At 43.0% G+C, this 14,537-nt stretch overlaps 1 protein-coding gene across 1 annotated transcript in view; it reads left to right on the top strand.

The window, feature by feature from the left end:
• The window catches only part of IQGAP1 (IQ motif containing GTPase activating protein 1), a 108,157-nt gene that overhangs the window by 73,630 nt on the left and 19,990 nt on the right, over window positions 1-14,537 (top strand). Inside the window, exons 16-26 of the mRNA XM_072737343.1 lie at window positions 3,125-3,215; window positions 3,395-3,562; window positions 4,426-4,568; window positions 8,992-9,162; window positions 9,850-9,933; window positions 10,031-10,102; window positions 10,194-10,263; window positions 10,617-10,825; window positions 11,722-11,877; window positions 12,108-12,271; window positions 12,767-12,991. Coding sequence (XP_072593444.1) covers window positions 3,125-3,215; window positions 3,395-3,562; window positions 4,426-4,568; window positions 8,992-9,162; window positions 9,850-9,933; window positions 10,031-10,102; window positions 10,194-10,263; window positions 10,617-10,825; window positions 11,722-11,877; window positions 12,108-12,271; window positions 12,767-12,991 — 1,553 coding nt within the window. The remainder of the gene's footprint in view (window positions 1-3,124; window positions 3,216-3,394; window positions 3,563-4,425; window positions 4,569-8,991; window positions 9,163-9,849; window positions 9,934-10,030; window positions 10,103-10,193; window positions 10,264-10,616; window positions 10,826-11,721; window positions 11,878-12,107; window positions 12,272-12,766; window positions 12,992-14,537) is intronic.

Below are 14,537 nucleotides of genomic sequence, written 5' to 3'. Positions count from 1 at the left end.
TAGGAGGCAGTATTTCAGAGTATTTTATATAGCATTTTCACTTTAAATCTTTTTTATCTCAGTATTTCTTCACAATGTCTAGCCCAGAGTTTTAACTCTCTGCTCAATGATTTGTATTAATCTTGGGTGATCTCTTTAGAGTGTGCAGGAGGATCTGGGGCTTTTGTCGTCTTATTGGATCTGATTGGAGCTGAGAGAACTTGTTCTTTCCTTATACTGGAATGAAGTGATGTGTGTCGTCTTTCCTCCTGCCTGGTGAGAAGTATTGCTATATCATTTTTCCCTGACACACTTGAGACACCCATCTATTCTCTTTCTCTTGCCTTCCATACTGTAGCTCTGTTACCTGTTTCTTAGAGGTGTATGCATGGAAGTTTTTATTTTAATTGCTTTGCTTTAGTTTGCCTGGGGCAGAGAAGGCACAACTCTGAATGGTCAGAATTCTTGGTAAGCTATGCTTTTCTCTGAATGCAAGGAGCATTGTGCCAAACCTCCCAGCTCTGTGTATGGCAGATTCTGCTCAGAGTTATCTGATGTGTGGTCAACTTAAAAGTGAACCCATAAGAGTGTAGTTCTGTGGAAATATTTCTGTTATATTTGAGAGGATTTTGAGGCTACCTTCTGTTGAAGACTGCACCTCCTCCAGCACTCTAGCATATGATTTCTCAGTTCAAGTTATCACAAACCTGTAGCTGACTCATCGCACTGTGTCACATTGAAACTATTGCATTGCATTTCCAGTATTTAGTCATGTGATTTTAGGGGGGTTGTGTGTGGCCATTTTCTGTTTTCAGTAATAGAAAGTGACTAGTGGTAGGAACATACTAACTTCTGCAGCTCTTAGGTGGTTTGTTCTTGTGTTATATTTGTCTGTACTCCTCTTTCCCAACAGTCAGTTTCTTAAAATTGGGACAGTGCTTCTTAGGATTCTAAGCCCAGCACTTACCATAATTTACTTAAATGATCTTTCTTTCTTTCTTCCTTTCTTTTCTTTCTTTTCTTTCTTTTAGATTTTATTTATTTATTCATGAGAGAGAGAGGGAGAAAGGCAGCGACATAGGCAGAGGGAGAAGCAGGCTCCATGCAGGGAGCAGACATGGGACTCCATCTGGGGTCTCCAGGATTAGGCGCTGGGTTGAAGGTGGCGCTAAACCGCTGAGCCACCTGGGCTGCCCCTTAAATGATCTTTTTCTCTAAACCTCTGCATTTGAAAGGAATAAATCAGTGCTTTCAATGTTTGTTGCCTGCTGTTGGCCTTATCCTGTCACCAATTTGCTTTATAAATTGTAGGAATTTGAGACTGTTTGGCCCTGCTGAGTAAAACACTGTGTCTCCTTCCACTATAATGTGGGAAGATAGTGAAGCCTTCTCTGAGCTTTAGTGACTTTGGCTGTTGGGCCCCCTGAGGGCAGTGAAAGGTCCACTTTGCTTTGAAGCCCAGACCCTGCTTCATCTGGCATCGTAGTTATGGTTCCTGCCCACAGTAATCTCATTGGTGCCTTGGCAGATTATACTTGCACCAAGCAGTCCAAATGGACTTGTGATCTGCCATTTACCCCAGTTGCTATTAGCTCAAGCCTGAGAAGCAGTTAATTTTGTTGGATCTGCCAGGATCATCTCCAAAATGACTCTCTGAGCCTGGTCACTTAAAACCTGAGGTGCTTCCCTTTCTGTGGAGAAGGCTGCTGTGTTAATCTACTGGATGAGTGCTTTCTATACAGACTTTTGGAAATATTAGCAAACAGGACCCTGTTGGAGATAGTTGAAACTTCTTTTTTTTTTTTTTTTTTTTTTTAAGATTTTATTTATTTATCCGTGAGACACACACATGCACACACACAGAGGCAGAGACACAGGCAGAGGGAGAAGCAGGCTCCATGCAGGGAGCCCAACATGGGACTCGATCTGGGGTCTCCAGGATCATGCCCTGGGCTGAAGGTGGTGCTAAACCCCTAAGCCACCCGGGCTGCCCGATAGTTGAAACTTCTATAACCTCAGTACGACCATTGAAATCTAACTTGGTATCAGAAGTTTCCATTTCTGACTCTCATGCTGAGATTAGGAGTATTGACTGTGCTGCCTGTACACGCGCAGCAGTGAGTACCCAGGGCAAACCCTTGAGCTACTTACCCAAATCAGAGAATGGTAGGTAGAGTCTTGGAAACTGGAAGATATTAGAGAAGGATATTTCTGCCAATCTAGTTCTGTTTAAAATGCCTCCCAGAGCAAATGATTGCCAATAAACTACTTAAAAAACAAAACAAAAACAAAAAAACGTTGGGGGCCCCTGTGTGGTTCAGTCAGTTAAGCACAGACTCAATTTTGGATCAGGTCATGATCTCAGGGTCATGAGATTGAGCCCTGTATCAGGCTCCATGCTGAGTGAGGAGCCTGCCTAAGATGTTCCCCTCCCTTTGCCCCCCCCCCCCCTACCATCCCGCTCGTGCACTTTGTCTCAACAAAAAAGTCAAAGACATTTAGAAAGAGGGAAACTAAGCACCACTTCTATTTCATTTGTGTGTCTCCAATATTCAACGCAGGCTGCACTATGGCCCTGTGAGGCTTTTGTTGTCCATGCTGAGGAAACTAATCACCGTTCATTATGTTTTTGTGTGGATATGTGTTTTTAAGTTTCCAACAACTGATTTAACATTCACGTTTTAGAATTTAAACTGACGATACGGAGCATTGCCTGTAATGACACCTGGCTTTACCTCTGATAAAGTCTGATGGTCTTAAAAACAGTAATCACAGAGAATATTAACTTCCTTTCAGTATTGTTGGCAAAGAGGGCTTTCTACAAAATACCACATATTCATATTCATAGCATGGCCCTAGTCACATTAATGCAGTCCTTAGGTCCCTTCCCTGTTTGGTCCTTTTGCTACTTCTAGTTGCTCTTGACCTCCTGAACCACTTGCCTCCATCTTCATGTGCCCCTCACCTGCATCTGAGGCATGTCTCCTCGCATCTTTTACCAGTTTTTTGATGCCCAGCCTCTTCCTGTTGACTCTTTGATGTGTCCTGTGTTTTTGAAACTTATTCTACATCTGAGTGGGCCTCAGAAGCCACCTTGATCTCTTGTACATGATTGTAATGTTGTTTTTGCTTTTTAATGGTGTAGGAAACACAGGACGAGTCAGCTGTGTTGTGGTTGGATGAAATTCAAGGTGGAATCTGGCAGTCCAACAAAGACACCCAGGAAGCACAGAAGTGTATGTATCACTTGCTTATTTCTGTTTCTGTGGAGAGGGGGGTTGGTGCCATGTTCCCCATCTCAGTATTCAGTTTGATAGAGGGATGGAGTGGGGGCAGGGGGGCGAACAGATTGTGAAGATGTGTGTGCTTTAGACACTTTCTGAACTATTCTGGTGATAATTCTCTTCTGAGACAGTTGCCCTAGGAATCTATGCCATTAATGAGGCAGTGGAGAGTGGTGATGTTGCCAAGACACTGAGTGCCCTTCGTTCTCCTGATGTTGGCTTATATGGAGTCATCCCTGAATGTGGTGAAACTTACCAGAGTGACCTTGCTGAAGCTAAGAGGAAAAAACTGGCAGCAGGTGAGTTATGGGGAAATATGTACCTGCGTTGAAAAGAAGAGCTTGAATCTATGAGGGGACAGCTGTAGGGAAAGATACTTTAGTGTAGAAGCACAGTATTTAGGCTTATTTTAAAGCCCCTAAAGAGATTTTATATATATATATATATAATCTTTTATATATATAATATATAATATTAATATATATTAATATATAATATATATTTTATATAATATATTATAATAATATAATATATTAATAATATATATTAATAATAACATATTAATATATATTAATATATTATATATATATATATAATATTTTTTTTCTCACCTCCCCACCTCCTTGAGGGCAGCTGTGTTAAAAAAAGGTCAATTTTCTGAAAAGACAAGAAGGATCCAAATATTTGACTCTTTATCTTTCATAGGGCGTCATTCATTCTGATTGCCTAAGTCTATAGATAGTTAAAAGTCGTTTATCTGCAGAAAGAAGGGAATAGAGATAAAATTTTTCATCCTATTGCATGGCTTTTTTGTATTAACTGGAGAAGCTGAATGTTTGCAGATCTTTTAATCAGAATAGTTTTCTGACGCACAAGGTCTTAGATGCAGGCTTTGGAAGGAACAAAGTCAAGGTTAGTTCCACAATTGGATTTCATGTTTCCTTTTTATAACAGAAATGAGTGAACTAAATGAGACATGACAAAGCCATGATTTTAGAGGGACTCAGGATGCCTCTTTACTCTTTGAGATGCAAGGAACAGGCTTTTGGAATGGTTCTATTTAAAGTGTTAACCCTGGCCAGAATAATCCTGCAGTGTTAGATATATGAGTGTGGGAAGTGTGGTCTTGGGTTTCTTTTATCTTTCCTTTATTTTCTGTCAGGAGATAATAACAGCAAGTGGGTGAAGCACTGGGTGAAAGGTGGATACTATTACTATCACAATCTGGAGACCCAGGAAGGAGGATGGGAGGAACCCTCGGACTTTGTGCAGAATTCAATGCAGCTTTCTCGGGAGGAGATCCAGGTAGGTCCATTTCCTCATGAGAGCAGAAGCTGAGAGAATGTGTTCTAGAGCGAATATTAGTGAAGAGGACAGGGCCTATGGTTAGAAGCCTTAGACTAAAATGAAGGCTATGTAACGAACTATGTGGACTAGCTTTTTTCCTAGTGTTTGGGGGAATGACTAGGGCCTAAGTTAGTAAAGCATCAGAACTGTAGGATGAAGTCAGGTAAATTGTGTGCTCATTAAAGAAAACTTAGATGATCAGGAAAAAGGCAAAATGAAAAGTTGTTCTGACTCCTTGTTAAATACAGTTACTATTAATCTCTCTCATTTGCCTTTCTACTCTCTTCTTTCGACTGCTCCACAAATTCCAAACTGCTGTTTTTTTTATTTTTTTAAAAGATTTTATTTATTTGAGAGAGAGAGAGAGAGAGAGAGAGAGCACGTGAGCACAAGCAGGAGGAGGGACAGAGGGGGAGGGAGAAGCAGGCTCTCTTGGAGCAGGAAGCTCAATGTGGGGCTTGATTCCGGGACCCTGGGATCATGACCTGAGCTGAAGGCAGATACTTCACGGACTGAGCCCACCCGGGCACCTGAAACTGCTGTTTTAGAATATAACTTGTACTTTTAAATAAGCGTAACATTTTTTTATAGCTGCTTTGAAATTGCTTTTTCCCCCATCCTCCGTGTGTTTGCTTATGCTGTTTTTTCTTATTGGAGTTTGCTCATTCATTTGGCAGTTACTTAACACCTTGATTGTAACAGGCTATGGTCTAAGCTATAGATAACACATGTCCCTGCTGTCATGGGATGTTCATTCCCTGCCATCTATATCTGTCAGACTTCTATCCTTCTGGATACAAGCATCTCAAATGTCACATCCTCCATGTTTTGTTTTTAAGTTTATTTAAGTAATCTCTACACCCTCATGGGGCTCGAACTCACGACCCTGAGATCAGGAGGCTCATGCTTCTCACACTGAGCCAGCCAGGCACCCCTCCTCAGTGAATCTTTTTAAAATTCTCTTTCCTTTCCCCTTCCAACTTCATTTGAAGCCCCCTCAAAACTTCATATTAATTCAGAATTTAACCAACTTGGATTTTTTTTTTAAAGATTTTATTTATTTATTCATGAGAGACACAGAGAGAGAAGCAGAGATGGAGGCAGAGGGACAAGCAGGCTCCCTAAGGGGAGCCCGATGCTGGACTTGATCCCAGGACCCTGGGATCAGGACCTGAGCCAAAGGCAGACACTCAATCACTGAGCTACCCAGGTGCCCCCTCTTGAGCACTCTTCACATTACTTAGTGCTGAGCTAATGCTCATTAAACTAGAGCTGTCTAATGAACATTAAAAGAGAGGTTATTGAGGGGAAATTTTCAGTGAGGTCATATTTAGAAATGTTATTTTCATTTCATTTCATTTATTTATTTTAAGTAATCTCTTAAAACCATGGGCCTCAAACTCATGGGGCTTGGGGCTCAAACTCATGACCTTGAAATCAAGAGTCAGGTAGGTGCTCTGTGGACTGAGCCAACCAGGCACCCCAAGATGATACTAATAGGCACAAAGATTCCTAGAGAGAGGACAGTAAAGGCCATCTGCTTCCCCAGATCCTGTGTAGAATAATTGTAATACCTACATATGTAAAAAGTGAAATAGTCCCATTATTTAGAGGGCCAGGTTTGTGTCCCAAGCTTGAAGTTCTCCTCTTACCTTCCTGGCATTTCATCTTCTCTGCTAATGATTTCACCATGATGAAAGCCCTCAAACTGGGTGAATGTTCAGTTTGATGTAACAATGTAGCAGAGTCTCTGGCTTCCTGTTGTTCACAGTGTTTTGATGAAAACAGCCCAGAACTGAGTCCTGCAGAGTGAGGTGACAGAGACAAATGCTCTAAAAAACAGTGACGTAGAGGGAATGTCTAGGAAGCAGTTAATCTTGTTCTGGAGAAAGCACAGATAATATTTCAGCAGGTGTGGAAAAGAGGAAGGGACTGTGTGTGGGGAAAGGCCCAAAGGACTGGGGAAACATGGGCCATTTATGGGGAGACAAGCACTGCCAGTATGCAAAAAGAGGCTCAAGTTGAATTCAAGGGCTTAACGTGCCACGGTAAGGAAACCTGGCCACCTCTTTAGCAGAGTGATTTTTAGCTTTTTTTTGAGTCACTCTTTTGTTTAGCTCATTAACCTCCACAGAGACACTCCTACCTAGTATTTTGCATATGGACCTAAATAGAATTTTAAAAAGGGGAAGGGTGTTGCTTCATTTTGGTGCATGAACTAACCTCCCTAAAAAAAGAAAAATAGTGGCCATCAAATTGGATTCTCCCACTCCCCACTTCCTGTACTTTCAGTGAATCTGGATTTTCACTGAATCCTTCATCATTTTCTTTTCCAAAGCTTATTGTTCATTTTGTCCTTGATTTCATTCTCATTTTTCTAGTTTATTATACAGCTTGTACTCCTCCTCCTCTCATAGTTCTGAAAATTCTCCTATGTCACCTGGATCTGTGCTTTTCTGAATTCAGAGTGGAGAGAGAGAGAGAGAGAGTGTGTGTGTGTGAGAGAGAGAGAGAGAATGTTCCCCAGGGATCTTGGTAAAGTGCAGATGGATTCTGTGGGTCTGAGATGAGGCCTGGGGATCTGCATTTCTGACCAGCCCTTCAGTGATGCTGATGCCATTGACCCAGGGGTATACTTTTAAGTAGTAGCCTGCATACATAGTCTTGTTGCCTTCATTGTAGGGGGGAAAAAAAGTATTTTTAAAGCCTGTGGAACTTTCCTGATTTGGCCTTGCCTACAAACTTGTCACTGTTTCTTCTTGCTGAATGCCTTAAAAGTTAATCTGCCCCTCACTAATTCATTGCCCATTACCACTCACTTAGCTCACAGCAATACAGTTTCCTGTCCAGCCTTTACTTTAGTAAAACTTTTTTTTTTTTAAGATTTTATTTCAGACAGAAAGTGTGTGAGCAGGAGATGGGCGGAGAGAGCAGCAGACTCCCCATTCATGATCCCCAGGATCATGACCTGAGCCAAAGGCAGATGTTTAACTGAGCCATCCAGACACCCTGTAAAACTCTTACTTTAGAACTTCTTGATAGCCTTTTAATTGCCAGGTTCAGTTAGGAAATCTCCTCATATTTGACCTCTCACTGTGTTCTCTTCCTTAAACTTGCAACTCTTTGGCTTCCTTAGTGTGATTCTCTTCTGTTTCTCCCACTTCCCTCTCTCTTCCATCTTAATCTCCCTCGATGCCTGCCTTCGTTCCACTTGAACCACAACAGGATTCCATTGGCCTCCTCCTCCTTTGCATGTTCTTCCTCAGGGGCCTCATTCAGGTCTGTGGTTCCAGCTCTCTCCTTTGTGCTTGTGAACCCCAGATTTTGTACCTCCAGACTCCTCCTTCTAACCACCGGCTCTGCCTTTCCATTTGTCTAGAAGTCCAGCAGACACCTCAGACACAGTCTCACAGAAAAACAGGCTGCGATAGTATATAAAGGTGTATTTTTTTCTCACATAAAATAATCCCAGAATTGGGCAGTCCAGCAAAGGTGTGGTGGCTCCACTGTGCCATCTGTTCCCAGGGTCCATCTGTCTTTCTGCTCTGACATTCTTACCATGTGGTTTCCACTCTCAAGGTCACCTTGTCATCCAGAATGACAGCTTGGAGCTCCTTCCATCCAGTTACCAGGCAGACAGAGTAGGAGGAAGCGAAGGAGAGCAAAGAAGGCATGAGGCCAGCTGTCTGTCTCTCTCTTAAGCAGCTTTCCCGAAGGTCTTCCCGAACTACTTCTGCTTACACTGCATGGGCCACTTACATCCCCAGCTTATGTAGTCTTTTAACTGTATGTGCTATTGGCCAGAAAAACCTATCAAGGCTCTGATACCAAGGAAAAGGGGGGGGGGGGTGGAATAACCAGATGTTCTTGCTGCCCCCACTCAGACCTGGGTCACCCCTTCCTTGGATTGCAGTAACCACATTCTGATTCACCCATTGACACCAACCTGCCAGCTCCTCTGATAACAGTGCTGCTTTTCTAAAAATAAGACTCCTGGCTGGATTCCTTTGTTGGAAATTTTGCCGGTTCTCCAATGCCTGTGGTCACAGCCCACACGCTCTAGGCTACTTGTCAGGGCCATTTGCAATCCAGCCACTTCCCCCTGGTTCCTTCCTCCACTATGAGCATTGTAGGGGCTTCTGGGACTTGGTACCCAGCCCTGTGTTGTACCTGCCACTCCGTCCTCTCGTCCGAATGCAGTTCTCGGCAGTCAGTGTTGGCCCTGAGAAATAGATTTGACATCTTCATTCCTACAGCCCCCTACTGTGGGACAGACTTGGAAAGCCCTGAGGGTCGGTGTGTGCGCTGTGGGTGAGATTGGTTAAAGTTGTGTCCATTCTCTGCTATGTATGTCTCCCAATATGGCTGAATGCCTTTTCAGAGCTCCATCTCTGGGGTGACAGCTGCATACAACCGAGAACAGCTTTGGCTGGCCAATGAAGGCTTGATCACCAGGCTGCAGGCTTGCTGCCGTGGATACTTGGTTCGACAGGAATTCCGATCCAGGATGAACTTCCTGAAGAAACAAATCCCTGCCATCACCTGCATTCAGGTATCCAGAGCCCTTTCTGCAGGTAGCCAGTGGGATTCCAGAGCAGGGGTAGTAGGCAGACAGCTCTTAGAATCAAATGAGAGTGATTATTGCCCTCTGACTTCTTGGTCTCTCCTTTTTTTGACAAGTGCATCCTCTTTATTACTGATACAATCACAATAATCAGAGTGTGCTAGATGGGGTAGTGGTGAGTTGTCCAGCCCAGAGGCAGTTCTTGGGTAACTTATAACACCATTCCTTTGTGTCAGATTTGAATATTGAGGGGAAACAGCTGTGGTTTGATTACAGTGACAGGGTAGCATGGCATCACGGGAAAAATTTTGAGTTAGGAATTAAGGCCCCAGCCCTGCCAGGGAGTGCTAAGCCTCCTCTTAAGTTGCTTCTTCATCTGTGCATGGGGATACTAACATTTATCGTCTTCACTTGATTTGCTGTAAGGAGCCAAGAAGAGAACTTGTGTTGTGGGTGCCCTTAATAGGAATGAAGGGCTATGGCAATATTAGGGAAGTGGGAGGTAGCCATGTGCCCTCCAGTACAGCCCGTGCCCTCATTCCCCTGTCACTGCTGGGCATAGTCCTTTGGAAGCTTCATCATGAATTGCTCTTGGGTAATCGATGAAGATGAGATTTTTTTACTTCTCTGATCCTTGGGAAGTAATATATCAACTATAACGTTTGATGATTTCAGTCACAATGGAGAGGTTACAAGCAGAAGAAGGCATATCAGGACCGCTTAGCTTACCTGCGTGCCCACAAAGATGAAGTTGTAAAGGTACAGTAGTCCCACAGTGTTTCTCAGTGTAGAGTTTTGAGTGCACTAGGTCTTGAGAAGAAGGACTGTCCTAATTTTCAGGCTCTGTATTCCACAGATTCAGTCCCTGACTAGGATGCACCAAGCTAGAAAGCGCTATAGAGATCGCCTGCAGTATTTCCGAGACCATGTAAGTACCCTTGGGTATAAGGACCAGTAGAATTCGTTTTGCTGTATTTTTGATGAACAAACAAAGGAATTTCTTCTTCTTTGTTGCTTAGATAAATGACATTATCAAAATCCAGGCTTTTATTCGGGCAAACAAAGCTCGTGATGACTACAAGACTCTCAGTGAGTAACTGTGCTCGGCAGACAGGAGTTGAGGCCGTGGTTGAGAGCCATCAGGTTCTGGGTATTCTCCACGGATCTCTTTTCTGGTCCTGAAGGCAAGGCTTGGGGGCTAGGGTGCTGCTCGTGACGTAAGTCTCTCCATTAACCCGTGGCTACATGTCTTGCTGCTTGCTGTATTAACCTGTGGCATGACCAAAAAGACTGCACTTGCTGGTTGTCTTTGCATATCTCAAAAATAAACATCTTATGTGTGTATAAAGTTATTATTTCAAGACAATGCTGACATTTCCCCAAGACTTAGAACTTTTTTGGTAATTCCATTACCCATCTCACACGTTCTTTCTTTCTGTTAGTCAATGCCGAGGACCCTCCTATGATTGTGGTCCGAAAATTTGTCCACCTGCTTGACCAAAGTGACCAAGATTTTCAGGAGGAGCTTGATCTGATGAAGATGAGAGAAGAGGTCATTACCCTCATTCGTTCTAACCAGCAGCTGGAGAATGACCTCAATCTCATGGATATCAAAATTGGACTGCTCGTGAAAAATAAAATCACACTGCAGGTATGGTCCAGCGCCAGCAGAGGCCTCGGGGCCCTTCGTCCTACTTGGTACCCCCTGCCTCACCTATTCTGACTGGCAGGGAGGGTGGAGGCTGGCTTTCTTTTTGGCTAATGCCATATATCCTTTAAAAATTACGTAGGAAACTAAATAACTCAGTAGTGAAATTTTAAATAGAGAAAAGGATTTAATTAAGGGATTAAAGGATTTAATCCTTTAATTCCACCCCCCACAGTCATTTTGTATCCTACATTTTCGCTTACTATTTGAGGATAAGATGCTTCCCACATGATCATTAGTCGTAAACACTATTTTTAATGGCAGCACCCATCTGATATTTAGGTTGTTTTTCAAGTTTTTACTACAAATAACATTGCAGTTAATGTCTCAGTGAATATGTAGCTTTTATGGTATTTAAGACTGTATTTTTATTATAGATTCCCAGAAGCTGGTTTCCTGAGTACTTGGATGTTTTTATGGTGCAAGTTCTTATTATTATTTTTTTAATTTATTTATGATAGTCACACACACACAGAGAGAGAGAGAGAGGCAGAGACACAGGCAGAGGGAGAAGCAGGCTCCATGCACCGGGAGCCCGATGTGGGATTCGATCCCGGGTCTCCAGGATCACGCCCTGGGCCAAAGGCAGGCGCCAAACCACTGTGCCACCCAGGGATCCCTATGGTGCAGGTTCTTAATAGGGAGGTGGAAGTAAGAGACTTGATTGGTGTGCTGAAGATAGGGTACAGTGTAGTGATTCTAAAATAGTTAATGGGATCTGCCAGTGCAGCAGACTTTCATGTAATTTTTTTTTTTTTTTGGTGCTAAATGACCTTTCCTACAGTATCCAGTTTCATCTTTCAAAGCTTTTTGATTTATGTGTATGCTTTCGTTTCCAGGATGTGGTTTCCCACAGTAAAAAACTTACCAAGAAAAATAAGGAACAGTTGTCTGATATGATGATGCTGAATAAGCAGAAGGGAGGTCTCAAGGCATTGAGCAAGGAGAAGAGAGAAAAACTGGAAGCTTATCAACACCTGTTTTATTTATTGCAGGTGAGTGGCTGGAGTTGATCTTGTAAGATTTAGCTTATTTCCCACAAGGAAGCCTTTCCCATACATCTCTGTGAGGGTATTTCTGGCTTCCACTAAGGGTTAAGGAAAGAGCTGTGTTATTTTTATTTATTACTAATGCACATTCTAATCCTTCAAGTTTAAAAGAACTTGAATATTTGTGCCAGCCTTTATATTACCTAGAAATTACTTATTCCTCGGTTTTATTTCAGACCAACCCCACCTATCTGGCGAAGCTGATTTTTCAGATGCCCCAGAACAAGTCCACCAAGTTCATGGACTCTGTAATCTTTACCCTATACAACTACGCATCCAACCAGCGAGAGGAGTACCTGCTCCTTCGGCTCTTTAAGACAGCACTCCAGGAGGAGATCAAGTATGAATGGGTTGCTGCTGGGCATGGGACCTGTCCCACCATCACACACACTCACAGTTTGAGAGTCAGGCCTGCCCATACCACTGCCTGACCTCAGTTAACACCATGATCTATGTGAGATGCATACTTGAGAGAAGCTTCTAGTTTTTACATCACGAGTCTAACATGTTGCTGCTTCAGGGAGGTGGTAGATTAAGAGATTTACTAAAGTGATTTTAGGAAGATTCTATATTAAGATATGATTTTTAAAGAACTGATCCAAACATGAAGATTCCACATATTTATCTAATAAAGGACCATTCATGTTCCCATGATTGAGTCTGCAAACAACAGGAGGGTCCTGGATTCAGGTTTGTCAGGGAATGTTTCTAGAGAAAGAGCACTCTTTCAGCTGTTGCTCTTTCTGGAGGATGGAGCCTTTCTTTAAGTAGAAACTGTCTACATTGATAGATTCTGTGATTAGTTTAAATTGAGTTTGTATCTGATGTTTTATAGGTCAAAAGTTGATCAAGTTCAAGAGATCGTGACAGGAAATCCTACAGTTATTAAGATGGTTGTGAGTTTCAACCGAGGTGCCCGGGGCCAGAATGCCCTTAGACAGATCCTGGCCCCTGTCGTGAAGGAGATTATGGATGACAAGTCTCTCAACATCAAAACTGACCCTGTGGATATATACAAATCTTGGGTCAATCAGATGGAGTCTCAAACAGGAGAAGCAAGGTATGGTAACAACTGCAACATCTTTTCCTTTCCTATTTTCATGATTTTCTTTTTTAAGCAGTTAACCTTTGATTTGTAATGTTCAAATAGCTTTTCCTTAGAAACCTCTTCTTTAAATTTTTGACCTGGTAATTGATCCATATACTCAGCAAATTACTTATTGAGTGCTTATTGTGTGCCAGGCACTGTGTTAGATATATACATATAGTAATATAGTAATGAACAAAACAGGCTCTCTGCCCCCTGTTCATAGTTTATTGCATGGGAGAGACAGGTGCATAAAAATGAAATTACAAATTAACAATTTTACCAAGCCTTGCCTGGGGAACTATAATGGAAAATTGCAAGAGGGAGCTAGCTCAGGCAGAGTGGGTAGGGAAAGCCTCTCTGAGAAGGTGAAATTTCACTTAGTTGAAACCTAAAGATTAAGATGGGGCCAGACTTGCTGAGAGCTTGGAGCAGAGTATTCATGCCCGAAGGTGGAAGGAGCTTGGAAGTCCAGGACCTAAAGGGACACTGACATCACTGAAGATGCAGTTGGATGGGAAGACTTCTGTGTGTGAGATCACCATGTTTCATTAAAGAGCTGCGGGGACTCTGGGGTAGCTCAGTGGTTGAGCATCTGCCTTCGGCTCAGGGTGTGATCCCGGAGTCCCGAGATCAAGTCCCACATCAGGCTCCCTATAGGGAGCCTGCTTATCCCTCTGCCTATGTCTCTGCCTCTCTCTCTCTCTCTGTCTCTCATGAATAAATAAATAAAACCATTTTTAAAAAATAAAGAGCTGGAGGGATCCCTGGGTGGCTCAGCAGTTTGGCGCCTGCCTTTTGCCCAGGGCGTGATCCCAGAGTCCCGGGATCGAGTCCTGCATCAGGCTCCCTGTGTGGAGCCTGCTTCTCCCTCTGCCTGTGTTTCTGCCTCTGTGTGTGTCTCATGCATAAATAAATAAATAAATAAATAAATAAATAAATAAATAAATCTTTAAAAGAAAAAAAAAAAGACCTGGGGATGGTGTGGGGCTACCCTTGAATCCTGGGGGAGGGTTGGGCCAGGATGGGAGTTGAACCACCAACATTAACATATCTAAAGAAAGGTGTGTCAGTCTGATGTGCATAATGCTGGGAAAATAAAGGTCTGAGAGCCAGCATGTTTCTGGTTTTATCCAGCTTGAGTGAGGACAAGAGAGGGTTGAGCAGCTTGGTCAAGGGTGGTTTCTCCCGGTTGTTGTGGAGAGTTAGGTCATGCGTGAAGTTTTCTGGAGCTGAGGAGTGGCTCTCCATACTGTTGCTACTCAAAGTGTGCTCTGAACCAGTAAGTGAAAAATCCACTGTGTGTCTCAGCACATTGCTTAGTTCAGCTGGTGTTTTTCATAGCCAGATTTGCTAGGGAAGGACCTAGTGTGTTGATTACATCTGGCTCAGGCCTCTTCCCATCCTGGACTGATCTATAAACTGGTACCAGCTCATACTTTGAATAGTGCTGCTCAGCATCATGCTCCTTTCCAGGTACCTGGCCCCCAGGCAAAGAGGAAGGTGCACTCTGGGTAGA

Source organism: Vulpes vulpes, chromosome 14 (genome assembly GCF_048418805.1).
Source record: "Vulpes vulpes isolate BD-2025 chromosome 14, VulVul3, whole genome shotgun sequence".
NCBI lineage: Eukaryota > Metazoa > Chordata > Mammalia > Carnivora > Canidae > Vulpes > Vulpes vulpes.
Note: the sequence above shows the minus strand (reverse complement) of the source record. Positions and strands in the feature narration are given on the sequence as shown.